Here is a 27,708-nt window from a genome sequence, read left to right on the forward strand (position 1 = left end):
ATTGCTTGCTGCACCTGCATTTTTGCATTATATTTCAAAAAGCATAATATAGCCTGCACAGCAATTCAACTTCAGGTTTAATTAAGCCATGCATTAGCATTTTGGTGACAACTGCATAGCCAAGCTTGCTGCCAATACCAAGTTACACATCATAGCAAAATGCTGCAGGTGACAGCACTGAAATTAGATTAATGCAGAGATATCAACCACAGGTTTTAAAAAAAAGTCCTCAAATAAGGATGCTCGTAAGAGTACAACTTGTGCCCAACCGCTCAATTGAATGTTCCAAGTGAGACTTTTAAGGCAAGGGTAACAGGAATCAAGAAAGTGATTTAAATGAATGCAACTATTGACAAAAAGGAACAAAGTGAGACCAATAAGCTCCTTTATTGCATCAGACAAAGATTATGCATAGACATAAACAGACATGATCAGACCAGAATTCACTGTAAAGACAGCTACATATGCTACAATGTACTAAAAAAGGTACCCTTTAAAAACACCAATATTAACAGAGGCTGGAGCTCACAACACAATATGCATTTGTAAATGGGATAGCAATTCAAGCTTAATATTCTTCCCCTTCCTCCTCTCCTTCCCCTTCGATAGAGTCAACACCAACTTCCTCGTAATCCTTCTCTAAGGCAGCCATATCCTCACGGGCTTCCGAGAACTCTCCTTCCTCCATACCCTCACCAACATACCAGTGAACAAAGGCACGTTTGGCATACATCAGGTCAAACTTGTGGTCCAGGCGAGCCCAAGCTTCAGCAATGGCTGTGGTGTTGCTCAACATACATACAGCCCGCTGAACCTTGGCCAAGTCACCTCCAGGAACCACAGTAGGAGGCTGGTAGTTAATACCAACCTTAAAACCAGTGGGACACCAATCCACAAACTGGATGCTACGCTTGGTTTTAATAGTAGCAATAGCAGCATTGACATCTTTTGGCACTACGTCACCACGGTAAAGGAGACAGCAGGCCATGTACTTGCCATGGCGAGGGTCACATTTGACCATCTGGTTGGCTGGCTCAAAACATGCATTGGTTATCTCAGACACTGAAAGCTGCTCATGGTATGCCTTCTCAGCAGAGATAACTGGTGCATAAGTGGCCAAGGGGAAATGGATACGGGGATATGGCACCAAGTTGGTCTGGAACTCGGTCAGATCAACATTCAGGGCACCATCAAAGCGAAGGGAGGCAGTGATAGAGGATACTATCTGACTGATGAGGCGGTTCAGGTTGGTGTAAGTTGGCCTTTCAATATCTAAGTTTCTTCGGCAGATGTCATAGATGGCTTCATTGTCAACCATGAAAGCACAATCAGAGTGCTCCAGGGTAGTGTGGGTTGTCAGGATGGAATTGTAAGGCTCCACCACTGCAGTGGACACTTGGGGAGCTGGGTAGATGGAGAATTCAAGCTTGGATTTCTTGCCATAGTCAACGGAGAGACGTTCCATCAGAAGAGATGTAAACCCAGAGCCAGTGCCACCACCAAAACTGTGGAAGACCAGGAAACCTTGCAGACCTGTGCATTGGTCAGCCTGTTTTAAAATAAGCAGATACCACAAGCATATTAAGTACACAGTGTATTTGTTACTCAGTAACTATTATTTTTTATTGAATGTGGTTAATTATAAGCCTAGAACAAAAGATTTATTTGAAGACTACAAGAAGAAATTTTCTATATACAGAGTGGGCAAACAGCTCCTACACAGATTGAACAGTGAGTTTTAGCAAGGTTTAAATCAAAACCTAAAAATGGGATTTAACAGCCAGCTCACCAGTTTACGGATGCGGTCCAGAACCAAGTCAATGATCTCCTTGCCAATTGTGTAGTGACCACGGGCATAGTTATTGGCTGCATCTTCCTTCCCAGTGATCAGCTGCTCAGGGTGGAATAGCTGGCGGTATGTACCAGTACGAACCTCATCTAGGATGGGGAGACAAAATTCAGCAATTTATTAACGTGCAATCGTGGGATGAAATTAGGCTCAAGCATAACCAGAGAAGAGATCTGAAGGCAACTGTCACCCATGCTATCACCTACCTATTACAGTTGGCTCCAAGTCCACAAACACAGCTCGTGGAACATGTTTGCCTGCTCCAGTCTCACTGAAGAACGTGTTGAAGGAATCATCTCCACCTCCGATGGTCTTGTCACTGGGCATCTGCCCATCAGGCTGGATGCCATGTTCCAAGCAGTAAAGCTCCCAACAGGCATTTCCAATCTGGACTCCAGCCTGGCCAACATGGATACTGATGCACTCACGCTGTAGAAAAGAGAACGAGAAAAAAAAACACAATACAATCAGTTCAGGATATTTGTCCTGCAGCTTAGCTCAAGCATCGCTCGCTAAGATCACGTCAACCACTAAACTGTAGTCAAGAACAGCGATGTTAAAAACATCCTCGGCTGATGCACTAGCGATAATGGTCAAGGTCTATGATCTTGACTTCAGTTTGCTTTGAACTCTTCGGCTCCTCGAGATGATACTTGGCGCCTGAGCTTGGAAATCAGCACATGCGCATTGAGCGGGTCCAGGCTCCGACAAATAATATGGGGGGGGGGGGGGTAGTTTTCCGCTGCGTCTCTGTGCGCGCGGGAACCAGTGACAGAACTACAATATCCAGGATGTAGTGCGCACTGCGGCACCTACAGGCCACAGCGGCTCCGCCATGTTAGTACCCGAACTGCGCGATAAAGCCTTTCCATCCATCGCCAGGTTTTCCCTGTGGGATCTATAGAGTGCTGAACGGGACATAGGAGTAGATGTAAAAAGGTACGTGTCAAGCGTAGAACTTTATTTACTAAATAACCACATTTACACACGGCTCGACAGCCATTGTTAGGGTCAGACTTTTAGTCTTTTATAAACTCGAGCAATTTAAGTTGCAAAATGAGAATTATTGCTTTGTCTAACCGTCTCCACCCTCAAATCTCCCTCTAGATTTTAAACTGCGCACCGAGAGCGTTCCCCAACTCCCGCGCTTTTCATTCAGGCTGTTCAGAAGAGCTGGCGCGCTTTAAAGCCAGGCGGATGAAAGAGAAACCTCTTGATTCCCGCGGGTAAACTTCACGTTCAAAAAGAGCAGAGCGACGCCTTTTCTCTCTCCCACCTCCCCTCCCCAAACCAATGCAGCGCATTACACACATGGATGCTACACCAGGATCACTTTCTGCCTCACTCAAGCGAAATAATCGATTAATGACTTCTCCCAGACAAAGAATATTTTACACACTGGGAAATTATGTTTTGGGGGAGGGGTAGAAGAAATGCTACTGCCATCGAGCTTTAGCATTGATGTATTAAAAGACAAATGAGCTTCAATTTTAAACAACGTTGCCAAGCTTGTTACTTCAAAGCAACATTATAGTCGACTACAAACGCTACTGCACTTCAAAAGGAAAGTACACCACGACGGCGATAAAATAAAGGTTGCTGATTAATTTCGGCGCAATTGTGCACCATCGATATGACAGGCGGCACGAATATAAATTAGTTTTGGATGGAAAATAATATTGTATACTTACCATTTTTATTCAAGTCAGAGAATGATATGGATGAACTTACAAAGAATGGGACTGTTACTTCGCTCGACAATAACGAGTCGGTGTAAGTAACCGAATGGGAAATATTAGCGGATGGCGCCTTTTTATATGAATGGAGGCCGTCCTTAGTCCTATCTTTCATCGCCATTGGCTCAGAGGAAGAAAGGAGGTGGCGGGAGAAGATGTCAATTAGAGTGGATTGGGCAAATGTTGGCATTTTAAAACACGTCAGCTTTAACGTTACAAGTTCTGTTTCAGGGACTGCGCAAAATAAATCACCGCAGAATGTACTAGAAAAGGGGCGAGTACCTTTCGCTTGAGCAAGTGTTGAGATTTGAAATTGGAATATCTTTGCTATGCAGCCCTAGTCTTCAAACCACGCCCTTCATCTTTCACAGATCAAATCTTGGAAAAGGGTGACTTTAAAATAAAATGAGTTCCCTCTGTTTAGCATCTTTTAATATTTGTACAAGGATGACTAAACAAGAAAGCACAAGGGCCACTGAAAGCTTCAACAGATTAAGAGTATTGCAGTAATGAAATGTGTGTTATGTAGACATCTGCAGTGAGGGCGGGGATGATCCGAGATTGCAGAATGCGGACTATGAGGAAAGCAATTTGACCGACTCCGCAGTTGCTGCAGAATTTATATCACAATTCCATCATGTACCCTTGACTTTGGAATGTTGAAAAGTCTGGGGCTACACATGATATTGTGCTAATATTACTGCCTGATGTGACCTTTGTGTAGAAAACGTTCAAATTAGGTATATATCTGTCATTGAGGATATTGTGTACTTGTTTAAATGTGTGATTTAAGGATGGATATCATTAAAGGGGGAATGGAACGCAAAGCCGATGTCCTTTTTTTTTAACGAAAAAATAATCTTTTGTGGATAGATAGTGGCAAAAAAAATCAAGTATCACCTTTCTCTGTCAGTAATAACATTTTCACTTCTGTATTAGAGATTGTGGATCAAAGCCCCAGTCCAGCAAATTCAGTACGTCACCTCAGGTGCCCGAAGATCAATAAAATAACATAGATATGATGCCAAGAAACTGAACTCCAGAGAAAGAATATTTATGTACACATTACACAAAACATTGCTTGTATATGTATGCGTTTGATAAACCTGCAGGTCACATTCCTCAAGTATACAATAAATTACTATTTTTCTGGGAGTTTTATGTGTAATAGACACCTATTCCTAATACTACTTCTTTGATTACCAGGAAAGGTTTCATTTGAAATTCACAACATGGCTTCTGTAAAAATAGACTCTTATACATATTGGTAAAAACAATAACTGCAGATGCTGGAAACCAAATTCTGGATTAGTGGTGCTGGAAGAGCACAGCAGTTCAGGCAGCATCCGACGAGGAGCGAAATCGACGTTTCGGCCAAAAGCCCTTCATCAGCAATAAAGGCAGTGAGCCTGAAGCGTGGAGAGATAAGCTAGAGGAGGGTGGGGGTGGGGAGAGAGTAGCATATTGGACAACTGTTCTTTGAAGGAGTTACTAGCATAGTGGGTGGAGGAATTCTAGTAAGTATTCCAAAATCTTTGGTTAGGTACCTCATACTAGGTTATTTAGTAGGATTGTACCAGCAGGAATTTCAAACACTGGATTAGGAATTGGCTCCACTTCCACAGCAAAAATGTAGTGTCTCATGGATGTACCTCAACCTAAACCCACATTACTTATGACATTCTTCAGGAACTGATCATCAGTTCCCTACTCTTTATTGCACTTACGAATGTTCCGGACAGTGATGTTGGCAGTGTCGTTGGTAAATTTGCAGATTATACCTGAATCTGTGCACTGGTTAAGACAGTTGAGGGATGTAGTCTATAAAGAAATATAGATATGCTTGGGCAGTAGTTCTCAAACTTTATTTCTTAAAGGAAATAGGTTAATAATTATCGATCCCTCCACAATCAAAATTAGAACACTGTACAATATTCATAATGTGATAGTATTGCATATAAGGAGTGTTTTCATAATACTTTTAAGTATACAAGAGTATGCTATCCTTAGAACAATGTTTATTGCATTCTACTTCCACCTCCTCTCCTCCAGCCCTCACTCATTCTTTTTCACTTAATCACAGTGCCCAGGGTAGTTGGCCACATCACCTATCCTGCTTGGTAAGCCCTTTCACATCATTTTGCAGATCCCCAGGAATATCTCAGCAGACAACAGCTGGAGAATCCCTGTGCTGGGTATTACAATGTAAATTGCTTGAACATAGATAAATGTAAGTTCTTACATATTAGATTAGATTACTTACAGTGTGGAAACAGGCCCTTCGGCCCAACAAGCCCACACCGACCCTCCGAAGAGCAACCCACCCAGACCCATTCCCCTACATTTACCCCTTCACCGAACACTACGGGCAATTTAGCATGGCCAATTCACCTAACCTGCACATTTTTGGACTGTGGGAGGAAACCAGAGCACCCGGAGGAAACTCACGCAGTCACGGGGAGAATGTGCAAACTCCACACAGACAGTTGCCTGATGCGGGAATTGAACCCGGCGCTGTGAGGCAGCAGTGTTAACCACTGTGCCGCCGTGCCACTCACTAGTCAGGCATGCAAAATAGATATATCACTTACAGGGAGTGTTACTGAAGACTCAGTGTTATTTGCATTGATGAGCTTGATCAATGTACAAAAAGGTGTAAATAAAGCTCTCAGCATATTGGGTTATTTTGATAGAGCCGTTTGGTATAAATGAAAGTTCATACTTCAGCCCCTCTCAAATAGATTAGCAAGCCACTTGGTTACCAAGATAGCTGCAAACAAAACTGTAATAAGCATAAAATTGAACAGACCACCTGGCATGGGCCAAGGTACCTAATTAATCTATTGGTGCTTGTGTCAAAATTAAGAGAGCTGTCCAATGGACTAGTTAAGCAATAGCCTTGCATAGTTATGCTCACAAAATTATCCCTTTCGGGTCACATCTCCATCACCATCCTGCACAGGTTCGATCCCACCTGTGGGACTCATTCACCATAAGTAGTGGCACAATGGTATATATCTAGGAGGGAGCGGATTTGAGACCTCAAGTTGACTCCAAGCTCTATGAAATCTCATGGCACCAGGTTAAGTATGCGCAAGGATGTATACTAATTACCACTTACCACCTACCTTCACCAGATCAATCAGTACTTAGTGTTGAACACTACCTGGAGAAAACACTGAGGATGACAAAAGCATGGAATGTGCTCTTAGAGTCAAAGAGTCAGAGATGTACAGCACGGAAACAGACCCTTCGGTCCAACTTGTCCATGCCAACCAGACTGCTCCTCGGATGCTTCCTGAACTGGTGTGCTCTTCCAGCATCACTAATCCAGAATCTGGTTTCCAGCATCTGCAGTCATTGTTTTTACCAACGAGATATCCCAACCCAATCTAGTCCCACCTGCCAGCACCTGGCCCATATCCCTCCAAACCCTTCCTATTCATATACCCATCCGATTGCCTTTTAAATGTTGCAATTGTACCAGGCGCCACCACTTCCTCTGGCAGCTCATTCCATACACGTACTAGCCTCTGTGTGAAAAAGTTGCCCCTGAGGTTTCTTTTATATCTTTCCCCTCTCACCCTAAACCTACAGCCTCTAGTTCTGGACTCCCCCCAACCCAGGGAAAATACTTTGTCTATTTATCCTATCCATGCCCCACATTATAAACCTCTATAAGGTTTATGTTTACCCCTCCACCTCTGATGCTCCAGGGAAAACAGCCCTAACCTACTCAACCTCTCCCTATAGCTCAAATCCTCCAATCCTGGCAACATCCTTGTAAACCTTTTCTGAACCCTTTCAAGTTTTTGATAGAATGGAGACCAGAATTGCATGCCATATTCCAACAGCGGTCTAACCAATGTCCTGCACAGCCGCAACATGACCTCCCAACTCCTGTACTCAATACTCTGACCAATAAAGGAAAGCATACCAAACACCTTCTTCACTATCCTATCTACCTGCGACTCCACTTTCAAGGAGCTATGAACCTGCACTCCAATGCCTCTTTGTTCAGCAACACTCCCCAAGACCTTACCATTAAGTGTAAAAGTGCTGCTAAGATTTGCTTTCCCAAAATGCAGCACCTTGCATATATCTGAATTAAACTCCATCTGCCACTTCTCAGCCCATTGGCCATCTGATCAAGATCCCATTGTAATCTGAGGTAACCCTCTTCGCTGTCCACTACACCTCCAATTTTGATGTCATCTGCAAACTTACTAACTGTACCTCTTTTGCGTGCATCCAAATCATTTATGTAAATGATGAAAAGTAGTGGACCCAACGCCGATCCTTGTGGCACTTCACTGGCCACAGGCCTCCAGTCTGAAAAACAACCCTTCACCACCACCCTCAGTCTTCTACCTTTGAGCCAGTTCTGTATCCAAATGGCTAGTTCTCCCTGTATTCCATGCGATCCAACCTTGCTAACCAGTCTCCCATGGGGAACCTTGTCGCACACCTTACTCAAGTCCATATAGATCACATCTACTACTCTGCCCTCATCAATCCTCTTTGTTACTTCTTCAAAATACTCAATCAAGTTCATGAGACATGATTTCCCATGCACAAAACCATGTTGACTATCAATAATCAGTCCTTGCCTTTCCAAATACGTGTACATCCTGTCCCTCAGGATTCCCTCCAACAACTTGCCCACCACTGACGTCAGGCTCACTGGTCTATAGTTCCCTGGCTTGTCCTTACCACCTTTCTGAAACAGTAGCACCACGTTAGCCAACTTCCAGTCTTCGGCACCTCACCTGTGACTATCAATGATATAAATATCTTAGCAAGAGGCCCAGCAATCACTTCCCTAGCTTCCCACAGAGTTCTAGGATACACCTGATCAGGTCCTGGGGATTTATCCACTTTCATGCGTTTCAAAACATCCAGTACTTCCTCCTCTGTAATATGGACATTTTGCAAGATGTCACCATCTATTTCCCTACATTCTATAGCTTCACCAGAGTTCCTGGTGTGAGGCAGCAGTGCTAACCACTGAGCCACCGTGCTGCCCTAAACGTTTACACTCAGCCCAGATAGGGGTTCAACCTATAATCCTCTCTTTCAGAATCAAACGCGTTATGCATTGTGCCACTGGACCCATTTTGGATGTTATACAAAATGTCAATCATTTGTGTGTTCTTAGGCACAAATTTCAGATAAAGGAGGAATCAAAATGCTAGATGCTGGCTTCTCAACACTTGAGGCTCACACAAGGGCAGTGTTGGGACAAGATTATCAAGCTATGACCTAAATCCCCACTTGAGATAAAAGAATCTCCTTTAACCTTGCATTGAAACATTAAAATATATTCAACAAAGACAGAGAACCCTGAAGAAACTCAGCGGATCTGGCAGCATCTCTGGAGAGAAAACAGAGTTAAAAATTGGTTTAATTGCTGAAATCACTTTAAAACAGTCAAATGTGGAATGTTTTATATGCCTGTTTTGTTTTCCTTGCCATTTTGTTTCCTGGACCGTGGTTGTTCTCATGTACTTTGACAAAGTGAATCAGAAAAGCTGTGCTTTTCTATGAGGTCACACTTTATTTGTTGTCAGTTAGTTGATCAACTGTGCATGACAGCTCCCTAAGTGCTAAGTTGCTTGGTATGGAAAATTTAGGAAAAAGAACTGGGGATCATTGGGACTTTGGAAATCACTGCCCAAATGTTCTGCTCTCATGATAAAGTGAAACGGGTCCATGTGTATCAGTGAATAACTCCGTAAAGTCATTCAAGGGCTGGTTCTCTCCACGTGTCATATTTTTCTCAAGGGCCAACTCATAAAATATTGCTTAACCCATTCAGAAACCCAGGGGAGCTGTTAACTTTTCATATTTAAGCCAAGTGGCCACTTTTCATGTGCCAGATGGATTATTTGATTGTCAGTGAAATGGGGGTATGTTTGTCCTCAGGAAGCTAAATCCTGCCTTCCACCTGAGAACACTTTCCAGTAAACAAGAGCAGTCAGATTTCTCTCCTCTATAACCACATTTTTTTCTTTCTTCATGGGCTGTGGGCCTCACTGGCTAGGCCAGTATTTGTTGCCAGTCCCTAACTGCTTGGAGAAGTTGCTGGTGAATTGCTTTCTTAAACTTATGCAATTCTTGGGTTCTGGGGACATCCATGGTGCTGTTACAGAGGGAGTTCGAGGATTTTGGCCCAGCAATAATTAAGTAATGGCCAATTAGTTTCAAATCAGACTGTGTGGCTTGGAGGGGAACTTGCATGTGATGCTGTTCTTATTCATCTGCTGCCCTTGTTCTTCTAGGTTCTAGAGTTTGTAAGTTTGGAAGATATCCTCGGAGGAGTGGTGAGATGTTGCAGTGCTTTTTTTTAAAAATCAATTCATGGAATGTGGGCTTCACTGGCTGAGTGAATCCTAATGGGCTCAATGCCCATCTCCAGGTGTCCTTAAGAAAGTGGTGTTGAGCTGCCTTCTTGAACTGCTGCAATTTATTTGGTTTAGGTACACCCATAATGCTGTTAGGGAAGTAATTCCAGGATTTTGATCCAGCGATGATGAAGGAACAGCAATGTATTTCCAAATCAGGATGATGATTGGGTTGGAGGAGAACTTGCAGATGGTGGTGTTTCTGTGTACCTATCTTCAAATGGTAGTGGCCGTGGGTTTGGAATGTACTGTCTATGAAGTTTTGGTGAATTTCTGATGTCCATCTTGTAGATCATACACACTGCTGTACTCTGTATCAGTAGTAGAGAGAGTGGATGATTGTGGATGTAGTGCCAAACAACTGTGCAGCTTTGACCTGAATGGTGTCAAGCTTCTTAAGTGTTGTTGGAGCTGCACCCATCCAGGCAAGTGGGGATTATTCCATCATACTCCTGACTTCTGCCTTGTAAACAGTGGACAACTTTTAGGGAGTCATGCGGTGAGTTACTTGCTGCAGTATTCCTAGCCTCTGACCTGCTGTTGGAGCCACTATATTTACAGAGGAACCTCTATTATCCGGCATTCGATAATCCGAATATCAGATTATCCAGCAAGATCATAAGGTCCTGATGCTTGGCTAAACTATGTTATCCGGCATTTGATTATCCTGAATTCAATTAACTGAACAAAATACTCCCCACCTGTGTCCTTCATATAATCAAGGTTCCTTTGTATTTAGTTAGTCCAGATTAGTTTCTGGCCAATGGTAACTCCCAGAATGTTGATATTGGGGACTGAGTGTTGGTAATACTATTGCATGTCAAATGGGTGATCGTTAGATTCTTTTTTGTTGGAAATGGACATTGCCTGGTGCCTATAGAATCATACAGCACAGAAACACACCTTTCGATCCAACCCATCCATTCCGAACATAATCCCAAACTAAACTAGTCCCACCTGCCTGCTCCTGACCCATATTCCTCCAAACATTTGTTATTCATGTAGATATCTAAGTGTCTTTTAAATGTTGTAATTGTACTACATCCACCACTTCCTCAGAAAGTTTATTCCACTGTAATGGACCAGACCAGACCCCTTCAAAATATTGTAAGAAATTACCCAGACCCTGATTTTGCTAGTTGTTTTAAGCAGGTGTAACGTGGATATTCCAGGAGTGATGCAGCTGGCCAAACCATTTACTTTTAAACAAAACAGAATTTATTTGCAAGATTACCAAATGAAACACAAACGAAAGAGAACAGAATATAGAAGAACTTAACCTTTCTTAAAAACCAACAAATTATCCCAGCTTAATGATGCTGTTCCAAATTCCTTGAATAATCCCCATAAACACCCCGGCAAAAAAAAGGTAAAATCAAACACAACGTCTTACACGAAAGATGTCAGAGAGAGTGAGGATCAGCATGGACCTGCTTCTTTGCAGCAAACAATTGACTGACTGCTTTCAGTGAACAGCCAGACCAAACCAAACCAGAGGAAAGCTGAGCTGGGAGAAATGGCCAATTCACTTTCATTGTACAAGTGTTTTTTTTAACTTGAAAGCATTCTCAAGTAGTTAAACTCAGAGTTTTTGGAATCACTGCTTTAATGACCTCACTAAAAAAAGCCAAGGATAGCATGACCTTGTTAAAGGAGCAGCATTGTCACACCACACGTGAATCTTGCCACTTTCCAACACAAGTCTGAAACATTATACAGATCTTGCTGCATTTATAATGGACTGTGTTGGTATCTAAAAAAATGCGAATGGTTCTGAACATTGCAAACATCAGTGAACATCCCCATTTCTGACCTTATGATGATGGCAAGGTCATTGATGAAGTAGGTGAAGATGGTTGGGCGTAGGACATTACCCTGAGGAACTTCTATAGTGAGGCCCTGGACCTGAGATGACTGATCTCCAACAACCTTGTAGATGCTGAACAGGCATTGTGGAGACAAGAGTTACTCACTGCAGAATTCCAGGAATGAAAGGCTTAACATATGAGGAACTGTTGAGGACTCGGCCTACACTTGATTAAGTTTAGAAGGATGTTGGGGGGGGGGGAGGGGTTGTTGGTGGTGGAGGGATCTGATTCAAACATACAGAATACTGAATGGCCTGGACAGAGTGGAGGATGTTGGGAAGATGTTTCCATTGGCAAGAGAGACCAGGACCTGAGGGCACAGCCTTAGAACAGAGATAAGGAAAAGCTTGTTCAGCCAGAGAGTGGTGAATCTGTGAAATTCATTGCCACAGAAGGCTGTGGAGGTCAGGCCATTGAGTATATTTAAAACAGAGATAGATAAGTACTTGATTGCCAAGGGGATCAAAGATTACTGGGAGAAAGCGGGAAAGTGGGGTTAAAAAACCTGATCGGATGGCGGAGCAGACTCGATTGGCCGAATGGCCTAGTTTCTGCTTCTCGTGGTCTAATTCCTGACCTCTGACCATTTATATGGAGTCAAGAAGTGTGGTGCCCGAAAAGCAGTCAGTCAAGCAGCATCGGAAGAGCAGGAGAGTCGACCTTTCCAGCATATAAGCCCTTCATCAGGAATGTGGAGATCATTTATTGGGAGGTCCAGTTCAATTTTATATTGCTACTCTGCTGAGATTAGCTAACCCCAGTCCTGTACTGACATTCGTGGACTGGATTTACTTAATGATCACTTTAGACTTCGATTTATTTAATATTATCACTTGTACCTCGGTCCAGTGAAAGTGTATAATGCCGCCGCCACGTTTCAGCACCGTCTTGGATTCCAGAATAAATTACTGAATAAATTGTACAAACGGTAAAATATTGAATAAATTAATATTCAATTGATATGACAAAAACTGAAATAGCTTAAAAAGTTCATCTTCACCCCCTCCCCGCCCTCCATAGAGTTCACACTCTCTGCCCATCCAGTTTGACATCGTCCCTGGAGTCCTGGCAGTGTGCTCCTTTCCCATCACCACCAGTGCCGTCGCTTCTGCATCAGCCGCTTCCGAGCTGGAGACCGTCACACTGCGGGGATCCCGCACCTCCTCCAATGCGGACTGATGGGTCCTTGCTCTGAGTCAACTGACAGATTCCATCTCGTTTTCTGATGCCGCCACCCATGATTGAGCGGGGATGAAGATACACAGGGCTCCGGCCTCCCACAGGAGGACGCCCCAGAGCAACCAAACCAAAGTGAAATGACCGAGTTGGAAAGACGACAATGAAGCTGGTGTGGATGTGGCCGGACCTGCTACTTGAACCCATGAGTGGCCGAACCCCACACTCAGGAACCGAGTACTATTGCCGCCGAGGTCATAGAGTCATAGAGATGTACAGCATGGAAACAGACCCTTCGGTCCAACCCGTCCATAGTGCACAGAAACATCTGCTTAACTCTCCCAAATGTTGCATTCATTTATACTGTATTTATATCTGACCCACCATCCCCCTTAAACCTGAGGTAATCCAAAACACAACTGCCCCGTCTTAATTTGCAGTAAATTGCATTAATCTATCACCCCTGTTCTCGCTGATAACTGCTCCTAGCGAAGCAGTGTCTTGGCTTTAAAATTCTCAACCTTGTTTTCAAATCCATGCATAGCCTCACCCCTTCCCATCCCTGTAATTTACAAATGTACAACACTTTGGGATATCTGTACTGCTCTAAACATGGCCTGTTGAGTATTCCCAATATTTATAGACCTACCATTCGTGTTTGTGACATCAGTTGCCTGGACCACAAGCTCTGGAATTCCGCGTTCTCTCTTTCCCTTAAGAGATATCTTAAAACCTACCATTTAAACCAGGCTTTCAGTCATCTGTCCTAATACCACTTTCTGAAGCATGTGTCATACTTTGTTCTATAATGTTCCTATGAACTCTACACTAAAGGAGCTATATAAATTGCTATTGTTTAGATGTCTTGTGTGCTGTCAATGCAGATCAATCAGTGTATGCTTTTATCATTTTGAGTCCAGTCCTGAAGAAGTTATACCCGAACCCAACTTCTCCACCTCCTGATGCTGCCTGGCTTGCTGTGTTCTTCCAGCCTCCTGCTTGTCTACATTGGATTCCAGCATCTGCAATTTTTTAGTCTCTTTATTATTTTCAAAGCAAAGTTGGAGCCACCACAAAGGAGGATTTTGTCAGAAAGAAAATTCATACTGATTTGTATATTTTGATTACATAAGAATATTTAAAGTCAGATTCAAATAATCAAATGGATTATGATGGCGAATAATGTCACAAACATTTCACAAACATTAATTTTTTCCTCATTAATTATGCATCCTCAGATGTTTTTAGTCACTAATTCTAAGTTCAGTCATTATGGATTCAGAGATGTTTTAACTAGCTGTTAGTATGCTTTGATATAGTACGGATAGAAAATGGTCATGTTAATAAGCTACCTCACCATCTCTACTCCCTCCGCTCCAACCTCAACCTTCACCATCAAACCAGCACACAAGGGGGCGCAGTGGCAGTTTGGTGCACTGACCTCTACACCGCTGAAGCCAGGCGCCAACTTGAAGACACCTCCTCCTACTGCCCTCTCGACCACGACCTCATCTCATATCACCAAAACATCATTTTCCAGACCATTCACAACCTCATCACCTAAGGGGATTTCCCACCCACAGCTTCCAACTTGTGAATCTTGGGGAGGAGGTAGAACCCCACACCGTCCGGTTCTACCTCCTCCCCAAGATTCACAAGTCTGACTACCCCGGCCTACCCATTGTCTCGGCCTGCTCCTGCCCCACCGAATTCATCTCCACATACCTTGATACTGTCCTATTCCCCCGGTCCAGGAGCTCCCCACATATTTGGGGCACCACCTATGCCCTCCACATCTTCCAAGACTTTTGTTCCCCAGGCCCCCAATACCTCATCTTCACCATGGACATCCAGTCCCTATACACCTCCATCTGCCATGACGAGGGCTTCCATTTCTTCCTCTCCCGACGTCCCCATAAGTACTCTTCCACTGATAATCTCATTCATTTGGCTGAACTGGTCCTCACCCTCAAAAATTTCTCCTTTGAATCCTTCCATTTCCTCCAGACAAAAGGGATAGCCATGGGCACCCACATGGGCCCAACTATGCCTGTCAATTAGTTGGGTACATGGAACAGTCATCTTCCGCAGTTACACCGGCACCATTCTCCACCCTTTCTTCCATGACATTGATGACTGTATCGGCGCCACCTTGTGCTCCCACGAGGAGGTTGAACAGTTCATCAATTCACCAACACATTCCACCATGACCTTAAGTTCACCTGGACCATCTCAAACACCTCCCTCCCCTTCCTGGATCTCTCCATCTCCATCAATGATGACCGACTCAACACTGACATCTTCTACAAACCCACCGACATCCATGGCTACCTGGACTACACCTCCTCCTACCCTGCCTCCTATAAAAATGCTATCTCTTATTCCCAATTTCTGTCTCTACTGCATCTGCTCTCAGGAGGATCAGGTCAAATACAGAACACACCAGATTATGTCTTTCATTAAAGACAATTTTTCCTCCCACGTGTTTGATGATGCCCTCCAGTGCATCTCATCCACATCCCGCACCTCCGCCCTTGAACCCCACCCCTCCAACTGCAACAAGGACAGAACCCCCCTGGTCCTCACCTTCCACCCCACCAAACTCTGTATACATCGCGCCATTACCACCATCTATAAATGGACCCCACCACCAGAGATATATTTCCCTCCCCACCCCTATCTGCCTTCCATAAAGACCATTCCCTCCACGACTCCCTTGTCAGTTCCACGCCCCCTACCAACTCACCCTCCTCTCCCGGCACCTTCCCCTGCCATGGCAGGAATTGCAAAACCTGCACCCATACCTCCCCCATCATCTCTGTCCAAGGTCCCAAAGGAGCATTCCACATCCATCAGTTTTACCTGCACTTCCACACGTCATTTACTGTATCCATTGCTCCCGATGCGGTCTCCTCTACACTGGGAAGACAGGACACCTGCTTGCAGATTGCTTCCGAGAACATCGCTGGGACACCCGCACCAAGCAACTAACCCCACTGCCCTGTGGCCTAACACTTCAACACCCCCTCCCACTCTGCCGAGGACATGCAGAGCCTGGTGCTCCTCCATCACCACTCCCTAACCACCCGATGCCTGGAAGAAGAATGCCTCATCTTCTGCCTTGGGACCCTCCAACCCCACAGCATCAATGTGAGTTTCACCAGTTTCCTCATTTCCCCTCCCCCCACCTTACCCCGTTCCAACTCAGCACCACCCTCCTTTTCGACCTATCACCATTACCCTCACCTCCATCCACCTAATGCATTCTCAGCTAATCTCCCCCAGCCCTACCCCCCCCCCTCCCATTTATCTCACCATTCCTTGGCTCACAGCCTCATTCTTGATGAAGGGGTTTGCCCAAAATATCGACTCTCCTGCTCCTCAGATGCTGCCTGACCAGCTGTGCTTTTCCAGCACCACACTCTTGACTCTAATCTCCAGTCCTCTCTTTTGCCTAGTAGTCTAGACAACCAGGCTGATGCTCTGGGGGAAGAAGTTTATTCCAATCCCACTACAGAAGCTAATAGATTTGTGTTTTATTGATTTAAAATCTGGAATTGAAATTTAGTAATAGTGACCATGGAACTACTATTGATTGTTGAAAATGCCCAGCCAATTAACTATTGTCCTTTGGGGACGGATACATTTGTCTCCAGACCAATAAACTACCCTGATTCAAATGTTCTCTGAATTGATGGAGCAAGCCACTTAGTTCAAGGGCAACAAATGCTACACTCACATCCTGTTTTTGTTTTAAATTAAAAACCCAAGGTTCGTCTCAAGGAACTTCTCTTTGCTGTCTAAAGTTCAGCACTTGCCATAGAATAGCTATTCAAGGTATTTAAAATTTAAAGGTGATTGGATCAATGGGAGCATTTTTACAACCACAAGTTAAGGTAACCCTTAGTAAAAGTTCCTTCCTGAAAATACTTTCTGCTAAGGTTGGTTTGTGATGGTATTCCAAGTTATACCAATCTTCCTACTTTAACTCCATGTTGTCTCTTTTTTCCAAAAAAAACGGTATACAATTCCAGAGATTCTTAAAACATTTGACAGAAATGGCCAACCTCTTAATTCAAGGACTGTGACCCTCAATGTTGAAAATTTACGTTTCCTCAATAACTAGCAAGTCAGGCTCCTTAAGATTTTTCCATATTGCAATTTTAACCACCTTACTCTTCATAGAACCAGGAGCCTGGTCCACTTAACCTTTTTGAATAGGGGTCAGAAAGTGTGGTGCTGGAAAAGCACAACCAATCAGGCTGCATCCAAGGAGAACTGATGTTTTGAGCATAAGCTCTTTGTTAGGAATTGGGGTGGGGTGAGGGTATCTTAGAACACAATAAGTAGATGAAGGTGGGTGTGATGGACAGTTCAAGAGGGCAGTGCTGATTTGGAAGGTTGAATCTGAGATAAGATCAGGGGAGGAGAGATGAAGAAACTGGTGAAATTGGCATTGAACCATGTGGTTGGAGGGTCCAAAGGCGGAAAACGAGACATTCTTCCACCAGACATCAGGTGATTAGAACTTGACAGTGGAGGCAACCTAGGACTTGCATGTCTGTGAAGGGGGAATGTTGAAATGCTCAGCCATGGAGTGGTGGGGCTGTGTAGTGCGCATCCAAAGATGCTCTCTGGGACGTTCCACATGTTGGCATCCTATCTCTCCCATGTAGCAGACCACAGAGTGTGACACAGATGTATGTGGAGGTGCACAGAAAAAAAAACATCACATCCCCATCCTTCTTCTCGCCCATTTATCTCTCAGCCCCGCCCCCACATTGCTGATGAGGAACTTGTTCCTAATGTCAACGCTCCTGCTCCTAAGATGCTGCCTGACCAGCAGTGCTTTTCCACAACCACACATTTTTACTGACCGCCAATCTTCACTCTCTCCTTGTTGCATAGTACATCACCCCAGGAAGCACTTTGATAAAACTATTGTATAATCTGTAAAGTAACTTTTTCCATCCTATATAGAGTGGAAATCAAAACTGTTTTCCTCATTCATCCCTCTTTGGCCCTGTCTCCCTGGTGATAATTAGGCCAACTTGATCCATTGCCTAAATAGCCCAGTCCTGGAGTGTCAGGTATTACAGCATCTACTAGAAAAAAAAATGAATTTATCACTAATTATTTTGTTCCCAGCATGCTGAACATCAATTATTGAGACTTAACCTCCTGTCCAACTCAACTGTTGGCAAGGTTAAGGTTAAAAATATAATATATATATTAGGTAATTTCAAGTGCCCAGGACCAATGCATCAAGACAAGACATGACAGGGATCATTTATTGATAATGCCATAAAGACAGAACAAGAGTTACATCTGTGACAAATTTACTTTGTGCTGCATAGCAATCTCAATTCAGATGTATATTGCTACAGATATTACAAGAGTTATGTCTCATTACATTTAGCACACATTGCAACTTAAACATTAGCTGTTCACTGAACTGAAGCCATGATATTACTTCCAAGAGTTACAAGTAGAGTATGGTGGAGGCTCAACATTGGACAGACTGTGCCCCTCATTCCAGATGAAGGGCTTATGCCTAAAACATTGATTCTCCTGCTCAGATGCTGTCTGACCAGCTGTACTTTTCCAGCACCACACAACTGATCTCAAGCATCTGCAGTCCTCACTTTCTCCCAGACAAAGCACAGCAGAACATTTGCTTAAAATGATGGAATGCAAACACATTGACATAACCATGCAGCAATGCCCAATAGGAAAAGGGAGATCCAATTCAATTTGGTCAATCTTCAATCGACAGTTGTTTAACACTCAATGTTTTGCATTTTAATCTTAGCTCCCTGTTACAGCAGCACCATATTGTGATGTCAAAATCATGTTAATATTCTTCCCCTTCCTCCTCTCCTTCCCCTTCGATAGAGTCAACACCAACTTCCTCGTAATCCTTCTCTAAGGCAGCCATATCCTCACGGGCTTCCGAGAACTCTCCTTCCTCCATACCCTCACCAACATACCAGTGAACAAAGGCACGTTTGGCATACATCAGGTCAAACTTGTGGTCCAGGCGAGCCCAAGCTTCAGCAATGGCTGTGGTGTTGCTCAACATACATACAGCCCGCTGAACCTTGGCCAAGTCACCTCCAGGAACCACAGTAGGAGGCTGGTAGTTAATACCAACCTTAAAACCAGTGGGACACCAATCCACAAACTGGATGCTACGCTTGGTTTTAATAGTAGCAATAGCAGCATTGACATCTTTTGGCACTACGTCACCACGGTAAAGGAGACAGCAGGCCATGTACTTGCCATGGCGAGGGTCACATTTGACCATCTGGTTGGCTGGCTCAAAACATGCATTGGTTATCTCAGACACTGAAAGCTGCTCATGGTATGCCTTCTCAGCAGAGATAACTGGTGCATAAGTGGCCAAGGGGAAATGGATACGGGGATATGGCACCAAGTTGGTCTGGAACTCGGTCAGATCAACATTCAGGGCACCATCAAAGCGAAGGGAGGCAGTGATAGAGGATACTATCTGACTGATGAGGCGGTTCAGGTTGGTGTAAGTTGGCCTTTCAATATCTAAGTTTCTTCGGCAGATGTCATAGATGGCTTCATTGTCAACCATGAAAGCACAATCAGAGTGCTCCAGGGTAGTGTGGGTTGTCAGGATGGAATTGTAAGGCTCCACCACTGCAGTGGACACTTGGGGAGCTGGGTAGATGGAGAATTCAAGCTTGGATTTCTTGCCATAGTCAACGGAGAGACGTTCCATCAGAAGAGATGTAAACCCAGAGCCAGTGCCACCACCAAAACTGTGGAAGACCAGGAAACCTTGCAGACCTGTGCATTGGTCAGCCTGTTTTAAAATAAGCAGATACCACAAGCATATTAAGTACACAGTGTATTTGTTACTCAGTAACTATTATTTTTTATTGAATGTGGTTAATTATAAGCCTAGAACAAAAGATTTATTTGAAGACTACAAGAAGAAATTTTCTATATACAGAGTGGGCAAACAGCTCCTACACAGATTGAACAGTGAGTTTTAGCAAGGTTTAAATCAAAACCTAAAAATGGGATTTAACAGCCAGCTCACCAGTTTACGGATGCGGTCCAGAACCAAGTCAATGATCTCCTTGCCAATTGTGTAGTGACCACGGGCATAGTTATTGGCTGCATCTTCCTTCCCAGTGATCAGCTGCTCAGGGTGGAATAGCTGGCGGTATGTACCAGTACGAACCTCATCTAGGATGGGGAGACAAAATTCAGCAATTTATTAACGTGCAATCGTGGGATGAAATTAGGCTCAAGCATAACCAGAGAAGAGATCTGAAGGCAACTGTCACCCATGCTATCACCTACCTATTACAGTTGGCTCCAAGTCCACAAACACAGCTCGTGGAACATGTTTGCCTGCTCCAGTCTCACTGAAGAACGTGTTGAAGGAATCATCTCCACCTCCGATGGTCTTGTCACTGGGCATCTGCCCATCAGGCTGGATGCCATGTTCCAAGCAGTAAAGCTCCCAACAGGCATTTCCAATCTGGACTCCAGCCTGGCCAACATGGATACTGATGCACTCACGCTGTAGAAAAGAGAACGAGAAAAAAAAACACAATACAATCAGTTCAGGATATTTGTCCTGCAGCTTAGCTCAAGCATCGCTCGCTAAGATCACGTCAACCACTAAACTGTAGTCAAGAACAGCGATGTTAAAAACATCCTCGGCTGATGCACTAGCGATAATGGTCAAGGTCTATGATCTTGACTTCAGTTTGCTTTGAACTCTTCGGCTCCTCGAGATGATACTTGGCGCCTGAGCTTGGAAATCAGCACATGCGCATTGAGCGGGTCCAGGCTCCGACAAATAATATGGGGGGGGGGGGGTAGTTTTCCGCTGCGTCTCTGTGCGCGCGGGAACCAGTGACAGAACTACAATATCCAGGATGTAGTGCGCACTGCGGCACCTACAGGCCACAGCGGCTCCGCCATGTTAGTACCCGAACTGCGCGATAAAGCCTTTCCATCCATCGCCAGGTTTTCCCTGTGGGATCTATAGAGTGCTGAACGGGACATAGGAGTAGATGTAAAAAGGTACGTGTCAAGCGTAGAACTTTATTTACTAAATAACCACATTTACACACGGCTCGACAGCCATTGTTAGGGTCAGACTTTTAGTCTTTTATAAACTCGAGCAATTTAAGTTGCAAAATGAGAATTATTGCTTTGTCTAACCGTCTCCACCCTCAAATCTCCCTCTAGATTTTAAACTGCGCACCGAGAGCGTTCCCCAACTCCCGCGCTTTTCATTCAGGCTGTTCAGAAGAGCTGGCGCGCTTTAAAGCCAGGCGGATGAAAGAGAAACCTCTTGATTCCCGCGGGTAAACTTCACGTTCAAAAAGAGCAGAGCGACGCCTTTTCTCTCTCCCACCTCCCCTCCCCAAACCAATGCAGCGCATTACACACATGGATGCTACACCAGGATCACTTTCTGCCTCACTCAAGCGAAATAATCGATTAATGACTTCTCCCAGACAAAGAATATTTTACACACTGGGAAATTATGTTTTGGGGGAGGGGTAGAAGAAATGCTACTGCCATCGAGCTTTAGCATTGATGTATTAAAAGACAAATGAGCTTCAATTTTAAACAACGTTGCCAAGCTTGTTACTTCAAAGCAACATTATAGTCGACTACAAACGCTACTGCACTTCAAAAGGAAAGTACACCACGACGGCGATAAAATAAAGGTTGCTGATTAATTTCGGCGCAATTGTGCACCATCGATATGACAGGCGGCACGAATATAAATTAGTTTTGGATGGAAAATAATATTGTATACTTACCATTTTTATTCAAGTCAGAGAATGATATGGATGAACTTACAAAGAATGGGACTGTTACTTCGCTCGACAATAACGAGTCGGTGTAAGTAACCGAATGGGAAATATTAGCGGATGGCGCCTTTTTATATGAATGGAGGCCGTCCTTAGTCCTATCTTTCATCGCCATTGGCTCAGAGGAAGAAAGGAGGTGGCGGGAGAAGATGTCAATTAGAGTGGATTGGGCAAATGTTGGCATTTTAAAACACGTCAGCTTTAACGTTACAAGTTCTGTTTCAGGGACTGCGCAAAATAAATCACCGCAGAATGTACTAGAAAAGGGGCGAGTACCTTTCGCTTGAGCAAGTGTTGAGATTTGAAATTGGAATATCTTTGCTATGCAGCCCTAGTCTTCAAACCACGCCCTTCATCTTTCACAGATCAAATCTTGGAAAAGGGTGACTTTAAAATAAAATGAGTTCCCTCTGTTTAGCATCTTTTAATATTTGTACAAGGATGACTAAACAAGAAAGCACAAGGGCCACTGAAAGCTTCAACAGATTAAGAGTATTGCAGTAATGAAATGTGTGTTATGTAGACATCTGCAGTGAGGGCGGGGATGATCCGAGATTGCAGAATGCGGACTATGAGGAAAGCAATTTGACCGACTCCGCAGTTGCTGCAGAATTTATATCACAATTCCATCATGTACCCTTGACTTTGGAATGTTGAAAAGTCTGGGGCTACACATGATATTGTGCTAATATTACTGCCTGATGTGACCTTTGTGTAGAAAACGTTCAAATTAGGTATATATCTGTCATTGAGGATATTGTGTACTTGTTTAAATGTGTGATTTAAGGATGGATATCATTAAAGGGGGAATGGAACGCAAAGCCGATGTCCTTTTTTTTTAACGAAAAAATAATCTTTTGTGGATAGATAGTGGCAAAAAAAATCAAGTATCACCTTTCTCTGTCAGTAATAACATTTTCACTTCTGTATTAGAGATTGTGGATCAAAGCCCCAGTCCAGCAAATTCAGTACGTCACCTCAGGTGCCCGAAGATCAATAAAATAACATAGATATGATGCCAAGAAACTGAACTCCAGAGAAAGAATATTTATGTACACATTACACAAAACATTGCTTGTATATGTATGCGTTTGATAAACCTGCAGGTCACATTCCTCAAGTATACAATAAATTACTATTTTTCTGGGAGTTTTATGTGTAATAGACACCTATTCCTAATACTACTTCTTTGATTACCAGGAAAGGTTTCATTTGAAATTCACAACATGGCTTCTGTAAAAATAGACTCTTATACATATTGGTAAAAACAATAACTGCAGATGCTGGAAACCAAATTCTGGATTAGTGGTGCTGGAAGAGCACAGCAGTTCAGGCAGCATCCGACGAGGAGCGAAATCGACGTTTCGGCCAAAAGCCCTTCATCAGCAATAAAGGCAGTGAGCCTGAAGCGTGGAGAGATAAGCTAGAGGAGGGTGGGGGTGGGGAGAGAGTAGCATATTGGACAACTGTTCTTTGAAGGAGTTACTAGCATAGTGGGTGGAGGAATTCTAGTAAGTATTCCAAAATCTTTGGTTAGGTACCTCATACTAGGTTATTTAGTAGGATTGTACCAGCAGGAATTTCAAACACTGGATTAGGAATTGGCTCCACTTCCACAGCAAAAATGTAGTGTCTCATGGATGTACCTCAACCTAAACCCACATTACTTATGACATTCTTCAGGAACTGATCATCAGTTCCCTACTCTTTATTGCACTTACGAATGTTCCGGACAGTGATGTTGGCAGTGTCGTTGGTAAATTTGCAGATTATACCTGAATCTGTGCACTGGTTAAGACAGTTGAGGGATGTAGTCTATAAAGAAATATAGATATGCTTGGGCAGTAGTTCTCAAACTTTATTTCTTAAAGGAAATAGGTTAATAATTATCGATCCCTCCACAATCAAAATTAGAACACTGTACAATATTCATAATGTGATAGTATTGCATATAAGGAGTGTTTTCATAATACTTTTAAGTATACAAGAGTATGCTATCCTTAGAACAATGTTTATTGCATTCTACTTCCACCTCCTCTCCTCCAGCCCTCACTCATTCTTTTTCACTTAATCACAGTGCCCAGGGTAGTTGGCCACATCACCTATCCTGCTTGGTAAGCCCTTTCACATCATTTTGCAGATCCCCAGGAATATCTCAGCAGACAACAGCTGGAGAATCCCTGTGCTGGGTATTACAATGTAAATTGCTTGAACATAGATAAATGTAAGTTCTTACATATTAGATTAGATTACTTACAGTGTGGAAACAGGCCCTTCGGCCCAACAAGCCCACACCGACCCTCCGAAGAGCAACCCACCCAGACCCATTCCCCTACATTTACCCCTTCACCGAACACTACGGGCAATTTAGCATGGCCAATTCACCTAACCTGCACATTTTTGGACTGTGGGAGGAAACCAGAGCACCCGGAGGAAACTCACGCAGTCACGGGGAGAATGTGCAAACTCCACACAGACAGTTGCCTGATGCGGGAATTGAACCCGGCGCTGTGAGGCAGCAGTGCTAACCACTGTGCCGCCGTGCCACTCACTAGTCAGGCATGCAAAATAGATATATCACTTACAGGGAGTGTTACTGAAGACTCAGTGTTATTTGCATTGATGAGCTTGATCAATGTACAAAAAGGTGTAAATAAAGCTCTCAGCATATTGGGTTATTTTGATAGAGCCGTTTGGTATAAATGAAAGTTCATACTTCAGCCCCTCTCAAATAGATTAGCAAGCCACTTAGTTACCAAGATAGCTGCAAACAAAACTGTAATAAGCATAAAATTGAATAGACCACCTGGCATGGGCCAAGGTACCTAATTAATCTATTGGTGCTTGTGTCAAAATTAAGAGAGCTGTCCAATGGACTAGTTAAGCAATAGCCTTGCATAGTTATGCTCACAAAATTATCCCTTTCGGGTCACATCTCCATCACCATCCTGCACAGGTTCGATCCCACCTGTGGGACTCATTCACCATAAGTAGTGGCACAATGGTATATATCTAGGAGGGAGCGGATTTGAGACCTCAAGTTGACTCCAAGCTCTATGAAATCTCATGGCACCAGGTTAAGTATGCGCAAGGATGTATACTAATTACCACTTACCACCTACCTTCACCAGATCAATCAGTACTTAGTGTTGAACACTACCTGGAGAAAACACTGAGGATGACAAAAGCATGGAATGTGCTCTTAGAGTCAAAGAGTCAGAGATGTACAGCACGGAAACAGACCCTTCGGTCCAACTTGTCCATGCCAACCAGACTGCTCCTCGGATGCTTCCTGAACTGGTGTGCTCTTCCAGCATCACTAATCCAGAATCTGGTTTCCAGCATCTGCAGTCATTGTTTTTACCAACGAGATATCCCAACCCAATCTAGTCCCACCTGCCAGCACCTGGCCCATATCCCTCCAAACCCTTCCTATTCATATACCCATCCGATTGCCTTTTAAATGTTGTAATTGTACCAGGCGCCACCACTTCCTCTGGCAGCTCATTCCATACACGTACTAGCCTCTGTGTGAAAAAGTTGCCCCTGAGGTTTCTTTTATATCTTTCCCCTCTCACCCTAAACCTACAGCCTCTAGTTCTGGACTCCCCCCAACCCAGGGAAAATACTTTGTCTATTTATCCTATCCATGCCCCACATTATAAACCTCTATAAGGTTTATGTTTACCCCTCCACCTCTGATGCTCCAGGGAAAACAGCCCTAACCTACTCAACCTCTCCCTATAGCTCAAATCCTCCAATCCTGGCAACATCCTTGTAAACCTTTTCTGAACCCTTTCAAGTTTTTGATAGAATGGAGACCAGAATTGCATGCCATATTCCAACAGCGGTCTAACCAATGTCCTGCACAGCCGCAACATGACCTCCCAACTCCTGTACTCAATACTCTGACCAATAAAGGAAAGCATACCAAATGCCTTCTTCACTATCCTATCTACCTGCGACTCCACTTTCAAGGAGCTATGAACCTGCACTCCAATGCCTCTTTGTTCAGCAACACTCCCCAAGACCTTACCATTAAGTGTAAAAGTGCTGCTAAGATTTGCTTTCCCAAAATGCAGCACCTTGCATATATCTGAATTAAACTCCATCTGCCACTTCTCAGCCCATTGGCCATCTGATCAAGATCCCATTGTAATCTGAGGTAACCCTCTTCGCTGTCCACTACACCTCCAATTTTGATGTCATCTGCAAACTTACTAACTGTACCTCTTTTGCGTGCATCCAAATCATTTATGTAAATGATGAAAAGTAGTGGACCCAACGCCGATCCTTGTGGCACTTCACTGGCCACAGGCCTCCAGTCTGAAAAACAACCCTTCACCACCACCCTCAGTCTTCTACCTTTGAGCCAGTTCTGTATCCAAATGGCTAGTTCTCCCTGTATTCCATGCGATCCAACCTTGCTAACCAGTCTCCCATGGGGAACCTTGTCGCACACCTTACTCAAGTCCATATAGATCACATCTACTACTCTGCCCTCATCAATCCTCTTTGTTACTTCTTCAAAATACTCAATCAAGTTCATGAGACATGATTTCCCATGCACAAAACCATGTTGACTATCAATAATCAGTCCTTGCCTTTCCAAATACGTGTACATCCTGTCCCTCAGGATTCCCTCCAACAACTTGCCCACCACTGACGTCAGGCTCACTGGTCTATAGTTCCCTGGCTTGTCCTTACCACCTTTCTGAAACAGTAGCACCACGTTAGCCAACTTCCAGTCTTCGGCACCTCACCTGTGACTATCAATGATATAAATATCTTAGCAAGAGGCCCAGCAATCACTTCCCTAGCTTCCCACAGAGTTCTAGGATACACCTGATCAGGTCCTGGGGATTTATCCACTTTCATGCGTTTCAAAACATCCAGTACTTCCTCCTCTGTAATATGGACATTTTGCAAGATGTCACCATCTATTTCCCTACATTCTATAGCTTCTATGTCCTTTTCCACAATAACTACTGATGCAAAATAATCATTTAGTATCTGCCCCTTCGCCTGCAGCTCCACACAAAGGCCATTTTGCTGTTCTTTGAGGGGCCCTATTGTCTCCCTAGTTACTATTTTGTCCTTAATATATTTGTAAAAACCCATTGGATTCTCCTTACTTCTAATTGCCAAAGTTCTCTCATGTCCCCTTTTTACCCTCCTGATTTCTCTCTTAAGTATTCTCCTACTGCCTTTATACTCTTCTAAGGATTCACTCGATCTATCTTGTCTATACCTGACATACGCTTCCTTCTTTTTCTTAACCAAACCCTCAATTTCTTTAGTCATCCAGCATTCCCTATATCTACCAACCTTCCCTTTCACCCTGACAGGAATATACTTTCTCTGGTTTCTTGTTATCTCATTTCTGAAGACTTCCCATTTTCTAGCTGTCCCTTTACCTGCGAACATCTGCCCCCAATCAGCTTTTGAAAGTTCTGCCTAATACCGTCAAAATTGGCCTTTCTCCAATTTAGAACTTCAACTTTTAGATCTGGCCTATCCTTTTCCATCACTATTTTAAATCTAATAGAATTATGGCCGCTGGCCCCAAAGTGCTCCCCCACTGACACCTCAGTCACCTGCCCTGCCTTATTTCCCAAGAGTAGGTCAAGTTTTGCATCTTCTCTCATAGGTACATCCACATACTGAATCAGAAAATTGTCTTGTACTCCCTTAACAAATTCCTCTCCATCTAAACCCTTAACACTATGGCAGTCCCAGTCTATGTTTGGAAAGTTAAAATCCCCTACAATAACCACCCTATTATTCTTACAAATAACT

General features: G+C 43.7%; 2 protein-coding genes and 1 long non-coding RNA gene across 3 annotated transcripts in view; 1 reads left to right on the forward strand and 2 right to left on the reverse strand.

Annotated features, from left to right (window-relative positions):
* Nucleotides 1-363: 363 nt before the first annotated feature.
* LOC140471292 (tubulin alpha chain) lies at nucleotides 364-3,710 on the reverse strand. Its single transcript, XM_072567282.1, has 4 exons — nucleotides 3,541-3,710; nucleotides 2,056-2,278; nucleotides 1,790-1,938; nucleotides 364-1,549 (listed from the first exon to the last, which is right to left on the reverse strand). The coding sequence occupies exons 1-4, from the start codon at nucleotides 3,541-3,543 to the stop codon at nucleotides 569-571; spliced, it is 1,356 nt and encodes a 451-aa protein (XP_072423383.1). The 5' UTR covers nucleotides 3,544-3,710; the 3' UTR covers nucleotides 364-568.
* Nucleotides 3,711-18,310: 14,600 nt separating this feature from the next.
* LOC140471211 (tubulin alpha chain) lies at nucleotides 18,311-22,028 on the reverse strand. The gene is made up of 4 exons (XM_072567134.1): nucleotides 21,859-22,028; nucleotides 20,375-20,597; nucleotides 20,109-20,257; nucleotides 18,311-19,868 (listed from the first exon to the last, which is right to left on the reverse strand). Exons 1-4 carry the CDS (start codon nucleotides 21,859-21,861, stop codon nucleotides 18,888-18,890), a joined length of 1,356 nt encoding a protein of 451 aa, XP_072423235.1. The 5' UTR covers nucleotides 21,862-22,028; the 3' UTR covers nucleotides 18,311-18,887.
* The window catches only part of LOC140471213 (uncharacterized), a 41,210-nt gene continuing 34,435 nt past the window's right edge, over nucleotides 20,934-27,708 (forward strand). Inside the window, exon 1 of the long non-coding RNA XR_011956893.1 lies at nucleotides 20,934-21,106. This is a non-coding gene — a long non-coding RNA (uncharacterized lncRNA). The remainder of the gene's footprint in view (nucleotides 21,107-27,708) is intronic.

Source organism: Chiloscyllium punctatum, chromosome X (genome assembly GCF_047496795.1).
Source record: "Chiloscyllium punctatum isolate Juve2018m chromosome X, sChiPun1.3, whole genome shotgun sequence".
NCBI classification, from domain to species: domain Eukaryota; kingdom Metazoa; phylum Chordata; class Chondrichthyes; order Orectolobiformes; family Hemiscylliidae; genus Chiloscyllium; species Chiloscyllium punctatum.

What these genes read in the sequence shown, in the direction of transcription:
- LOC140471292 (XM_072567282.1), bottom strand. An exon ending in CTTGGAGCCAACTGTAATAG is followed by an intron (nt 1,939 to 2,055) that starts GTAGGTGATAGC and finishes TCCCCATCCTAG; the next exon opens with ATGAGGTTCGTACTGGTACA. An exon ending in TGGACCGCATCCGTAAACTG is followed by an intron (nt 1,550 to 1,789) that starts GTGAGCTGGCTG and finishes ATTTTAAAACAG; the next exon opens with GCTGACCAATGCACAGGTCT.
- LOC140471211 (XM_072567134.1), bottom strand. An exon ending in CTTGGAGCCAACTGTAATAG is followed by an intron (nt 20,258 to 20,374) that starts GTAGGTGATAGC and finishes TCCCCATCCTAG; the next exon opens with ATGAGGTTCGTACTGGTACA. An exon ending in TGGACCGCATCCGTAAACTG is followed by an intron (nt 19,869 to 20,108) that starts GTGAGCTGGCTG and finishes ATTTTAAAACAG; the next exon opens with GCTGACCAATGCACAGGTCT.